At 45.2% G+C, this 6,228-nt stretch overlaps 1 protein-coding gene across 2 annotated transcripts in view; it reads right to left on the bottom strand.

Annotated features, from left to right (window-relative positions):
* Positions 1–1,772: 1,772 nt before the first annotated feature.
* slc5a9 (solute carrier family 5 member 9) overlaps positions 1,773–6,228 on the bottom strand; it is a 9,888-nt gene continuing 5,432 nt past the window's right edge. For both annotated transcript variants that reach the window (XM_034530843.1, XM_034530844.1), the window contains exons 8-13: positions 5,504–5,639; positions 4,943–5,050; positions 4,557–4,707; positions 3,594–3,762; positions 2,581–2,796; positions 1,773–2,084 (exon numbers count right to left, since the gene is read on the bottom strand). In XM_034530843.1, the coding sequence (XP_034386734.1) occupies positions 1,773–2,084; positions 2,581–2,796; positions 3,594–3,762; positions 4,557–4,707; positions 4,943–5,050; positions 5,504–5,639 (1,092 nt within the window). The remainder of the gene's footprint in view (positions 2,085–2,580; positions 2,797–3,593; positions 3,763–4,556; positions 4,708–4,942; positions 5,051–5,503; positions 5,640–6,228) is intronic.

Below are 6,228 nucleotides of genomic sequence, written 5' to 3'. Positions count from 1 at the left end.
AGTAGCACTCACCCCCCACCCCCGCCCCGTTGGCTCCATTGTCAGATTCCTGCAGTCTTTGGTAACAGACGGTATAAAAACTGTTTGTCTGGTGTTGAATTGGTACTTTGTAAAGTTATTTTTCTTTGTCAACAGAAGACAAAAATAAAAATTCATTGCCATATTCTGGAAAACAGACGTGATGTTTGTCTCCTTTCTTTACATGTGTTTCACGTCACTTTGTCAACGTTTCGGTGGAAGTTACAAACTACATTGACTTGTTAATTTTTCTGTCCCGCAGCATTAAACGTTTCACATGAAAGAACAAACACTCCATAAAGTGTTGCATATGTTACTCTCAACCATCTACAAAGGTCAGCTAATAATGGTACTTTGTAGGCAGACTGTCCAAATAAAGTGTTTCTGAAACAAGAAACAGACTTAAAGCCATCAAACAAGGACTGTGTGCATTCGGTGGTCAGAGAGATCCCCTGTTTTTATAAACTTCTAATCCAGTTTGAGGATAATTTACTGGAAATGTAAATGGTCACAATCCTATAAAAAAGTGGAAAAGTAAATTTTGCTTCCTCAGTTTCTCTGTTAAGTACAAGTGGAGGATGGATCAAAAGGAAGAGCCAGAGTTCATCTTGGTTTAGTCAGACAATGTGTTTAATCCCCGTATTCTTTACAGTTACATCATTAGCTGTGTTCTTCCATGGGGACTGGAAAAAAGGGTTCGGGTTAACCCTAGGTTTTTGTTTTTTGTGTTGTACTTTCGACATTTCAAGTTGCATCCATAACAGAGTAACACAAGTCACGTGAAGAGAATTAGTAGATGTTCACTGGCTGAGAGTCAGGAGGTGTTCGAGGTGCGTTTGTACTTCAAAGGGAGATTCGTTACCCCGGAACCATCCATCCTTCATTACCTGCCATCTGTTCCGGGGGGTCGACAAACTATCACTGGGGTGGACACATAGAGACAGACAACCATTCAAACCTAAGGGCAAGCCGGAGAACCCGGAAGGAACCCACAGCGACACGGGGAGAACACGCACACTCCACACAGAAGGGCCGCACAGCCCTCTTTCAAGTCGATGCTTAGTTGGTCAGACGCAAAGAAAAGAATGCCACTCCGACATGGTGAGATGTGTGTAAAATACACTATCAACACACAGTTCTTCTATGGTGAGATGTGTGTAAAATACACTATCAACACACAGTTCTTCTATGGTGAGATGTGTGTAAAATACACTATCAACACACAGCTCTTCTATGGTGAGATGTGTGTAAAATACACTATCGACACACAGCTCTTCTATGGTGAGATGTGTTATATATGACCAGATGTTCTTCTGCCCCACGCTCACATAGATGATGGGACCTTTAGTTACACAGACTTAGAAAAAGTATATACAAAATACATATATTGAAATGTAATTTAATTTCATTCTAATGTAGTTTTTGTATACTGTATTTGACATGGTTCAAATGATTCAAGTATGGTTTATCTCGTTACATGTTTAGTTGATCGGCGGTTCAATACCCGGCTCCGTTGAAACAGCCCCAGATTGCTCCTGTAGGCTGTGCCATCAGTGCATGAATGGGTCAATGACATGTAGTCTAGTAAACTATCATACAAGTACATGTCCATTTACCATTTGTTAGACTTGTACATTTGAGCATGAATCTTGGAAGTGATTTGTGTTCTGGATTGTAAGTTGCAGGGACTTTGCAGCTGATTGGTTGAGCCACCGTCCAGTATATCAATGTAACCTTACCGATTAATAAAGTTATTAGGCAAAATATCCCCAGAGAAACACGTTAACAGCCAGCAGTAGCAGGGCGTTCACATCGCACACTCTCCTCCAGAGCGGCTCCTCCTGCAGGGAGTCCAGCTCGCTGTTTTCAACCGCTGGAGACACCGAGGCTGAGCTGGGACCAGTCAGACCGCAGAGCCTCAGGGCTCCTCTCACCCAGCAGGACTGTGGCGAGCGCTCAGCGTCCGGGCTGGGGTCAGAGCTCACCGGGTCCGAGGTCATCGTGGGACCCGTGAGGTCGATCCGAGGCTCCCGGCTGTGTCTGGACCACCAGGTCAGCCTGTACAGCTGGACAGAAGAGAGGAGAGTGAGCTCCGACATACACGGGGTCGTCTGACTAGCCCTGAGTACCGACAACTATATGTCAGTCAAATAAAGGTAGCAATACTGCATCACATGTTAGTGTTGCCTAGAAACAGTTTGTCGCCTGTGCTACATTTCTACATGTGACTGTAACTTGTCAAATTGGTGAAGAGGTTTTCTTGATTTGCTCTTGTTTGGCTGATTTGAGCTCTCTGGGCCACCGTACATTTACTTCTGCAGTGCTTTAACAAACATCGTAACAGACTCCCCGTGTTCTTTATTGTGTCTAGACTGTCCAATAGGAATGTCGTGCTTGTTGTGTAATAAAAAGGTGAGCTTCAAACCCTCCAGCTAACACATGTGATCTTTATTAAGCAGCAGACAGGCAGCTCTGAGGACGCCTCGTCCACTAGAGGAGGTCACCCAGCGTGGACAGGATGGCTGGATACTGGTGTCCATCAATGTAAGACGTGGGCCTTACATGTTCTTTAGGTATTGGGGCTGTGGCCAAGCTGACTGCAGCAATGATGAGGCTGGTGAGAGCCAATAGGATGAGAGCAAAGTACAGGTAGTGGACATCAGCCAGGACGGCAGGCCGACCGTCGGGCTGACCACAGGAGGGGGTTTCATAGGAGAACTCCAGAACCATGCGGATCAGTCCCACCACCAGTCCAGTCATCAGACCCCAGAATGCACCCTGAGAAACACACAAACACACACACACACCACTGAAGTGAAAAGGGCCTTAAGATGTTGAATCTTTTGGTTCTGTCTTATAAAGGGGGCTCACTGTCAACATCTATTGTGCAAGTGGCTGCTTGTGTTTTCTCCAAGTTTCTGTTGCAGGTCGATCATGTTGACAGTGACAACAAAGTTAAGGAAGTTGAGGAAAACACTGAGTGGTTTTCTCTGTTTTTAGTAACCCACATTTAGAGAAGCCGTCTGCAATGCACACCCTTTGATCATCGATGTCTCAATGAATGAATGAGCATGAACCAACAAATCCGCACTCCAGATACAGACCAGTGTGACACTGGGTTCCCCCTACAATTCCTCTTGGCCATGTCTGTTTACTTTTATTACTTGTTCTCTCTCTCTCTCTCAATACATGCATACAGTCTCTTTAAAAAAATCCCATCTGAGGTTCCTCCACAGTTCATCCTTCTGAGGATTAGACCTCGCCGCTTGTTCTCAGTCCAAGGACCACTGCCTCATCTGTCTCTCCAGTCTGCATTAGGCAGACTAATCAACCGCCATCCCTGTCTCCGGTCTAGCCACGCTGCGGGGTTCCTCCGTTCCCATCATGTCCCCGTCTCCATCTTCAACCTCAGCTCTAAATCCCATTCGCTTTACAACCTTGGCCCTGTGTCTCTGTCTGTGTTTGGGTCCCCGCTCACATGGAAGTAGGTCTGCCTTTACACTTACAGGGTGCGTCTCCTTCAATAGGTTTGTTCCTTAAATTCACGTGTGTGTGTGTGTGTGTGTGAGACCTACCTGCTCGTTGGCACGTGGCCAGAAGATAGCCATTAGGAATACAGCAGTGATGGGCGGAGCTAGAAAGCTGGTCACTGATTGGATGTAATCAAACAGCCTTCCACTGTTGGCTGTTTGGATGACTGGAATCCACAACAGACTAACACACACCAAAACCAGGATGAACACCCTGGAAATACACAACATAGTTTGATGTCAGCTTTGGGTGAGGTCCTGGCACTGAGAGACTGGCGGTCCCGAAGAGATACAAAAAATGACCTATTTTGTGTTATGTTACCATGATCCCAGTTCAGCACCACTCCTGTCCTGGTTCAACTCCCCAGACTCTTCTCAAGGAAACTCTCCAAGAATCCACAGTTTGTTTTCTTCATTACCAGCCAACTCAAATACATAATCAAATGGCTCAGCCTTCCTCAATCAGACACTCCCTGGATAGATGTAGAGTAAACACTTGGCAAAGCAAATGGCTCCTTCGCTCTCAGAGAATGATCCTAAATGCGTGAATACACACTAAAATAGCCAATAAAAGGATCATCTTGTGATTATTATCGATGTACAACATGACACGGTGTGTGTCCACATTCTTTGAACCTTTAGCGAGTCCCAATGGTGGCTTGGACTTCATTAAGGTTTATCATTGATGAAGGAAAGCAGAAATGGAGCAGCCGAAACAGAACCAAAATGTATCACTTAGCTTTTGGCCAATGTGTTGTTTAGGAACCGATAAGCAGAACCACTTCTTCTTCTTTTTTTACCGGTTCTTGATATTTTGGATTTGGTTCTAGCTTGGAACCGAGTCTCAGTAGCACCAACATTTCCTGTGTGTTCTGAGTGGGAACGTTGGGGTTTGAAACAGGAGAGTGCAGAAAGATAAAGAGAGAACTCTTTTCTGAATGATATATTCCAATCCCAGCTTTGCATCAAGGGGCATGTTTTACGATCAGTTAGTCTTTGCAGCCCTACCTTCCTACTATCATGAGCTCCCTCTCCGAGGCCCTCGGCCTGGCTCGGTGGTAGAGGTCCAGTGTGAACAGAGTGGAGCTGCTGTTAAAGATGGAGGTCAGAGATGACATCAGAGCAGCTAGCATCACTGCTAGCATCAGCCCACGCAGACCTACACGGAGAGGAGGACCAATATCACCTATAATCACTGTAAGGTGAGACCAATATGTCAACAATATCCATATCGTTACTAAATTATAACATTGACAGTCAACCAAACTCTATTGATGACTTGAGCAAATGTCATCGTCTGGCTTATTTTCATAGGCATACAACAATTGTGTGTGTGTGTGTGTGTGCATTTGTGTGTGTGTGTGTGTGTGTGTGTGTGTGTGTGTGTGACTCACCCACAGGCATTAGCTCCACCACTAGTTTAGGGTAGGCGATGTTGGAGCAGCCAACTGAAGCTCCACACACACTCTGACACACTGCAGGATCAACACAACCTACCTCATCTGCACACAGACACACACACACACACACACAGAGTTAGTTACACTTATTGTTCCAGCTTTTTAATGTTTCAGAACAAAAGCTCCCCACCTTTTGGATGCAGTTTGTCTCATCATTTCTTAAAAGATCATACCAGCTATGTTTGCATATTTTCTTTGCACATGTACTTTACTTAAAAAATGTGGTAGTGATATAGATTTTGGAATCTCAAACACAACAACTGTCTGCCTGTGTGGAAATGTGTACCGTTTCCCTGTGGATCTACACTTTGAAAGCTTTTTGAAAAAACTGGACAGAATTTCATGCTCAATTCCATGAATACATTTGATGATGGATGGACATATATGTGGGTAAATGATTGGCTGCTTTAAGGAGGTAATGATCAAATCAAAATGATGCATGTGCTAGAACACACAAAAGCATTTGACATGACAGTCCAACAGAGACAGACTGACCTGGGAACAGTGATCGGCTGATCATGCCCGGCAGGACAATGAAGAACATGGGCAGCAGTTTGAGGTAGCCTCCCAACACACTGCCGCCTTTGGCATGAGACAAAGACTTGGCTGACAGAGACCTCTGGACGATAACCTGCACACACAAACACACACGTTTGTCTTTCTATACTCGGGAGGACCCTCGTTGACCCTGACCCTTCTAACAGGGGCGCACTGGGGGGAAAGGTGGCCCGGGAGTTACTGTCAGACCGGCCCACTCAATATACGGCGCGCTGCCCACTCAATGCACCGCACGCATCGACCAGTCACTGGCCTACTTGGAAAAATACCCATACACTTAACATTAATTTGGCTCACACTCAAAAATGGCATCGTCTGCGAGCGAGTGACGCAAGTGTTGAGTGGGCTAGAGTGATTGACATTTAATAACTCCTAAAACAAAGTTAGACTGACGGAAGAGGTTAGATGAGTAAAGAAGATGGAAACCATGAGTGTGAATACAGATCGCAAGGAGTATTATAATTGTCAGTTAGTGATCATTGACTTTAGGTATTATGCTGCGTTCGCACCAAAAGCGTTGTGAATATTCGCGACTATTTGTGGTTCATTCTGGTTGCTGATTGGCTTTCACAACTTTGAGGCAAAATTTGTGGCTTTGCGCTATTTGCGTCATTCGCGCCATCCATAGGGGATTTCCCCGGTATTCCCTATGGCCAGCCCAC

The sequence above is a fragment of the Cyclopterus lumpus genome, chromosome 4 (genome assembly GCF_009769545.1).
Source record: "Cyclopterus lumpus isolate fCycLum1 chromosome 4, fCycLum1.pri, whole genome shotgun sequence".
NCBI lineage: Eukaryota > Metazoa > Chordata > Actinopteri > Perciformes > Cyclopteridae > Cyclopterus > Cyclopterus lumpus.
This window is presented reverse-complemented; position numbering and strand designations above follow the sequence as displayed.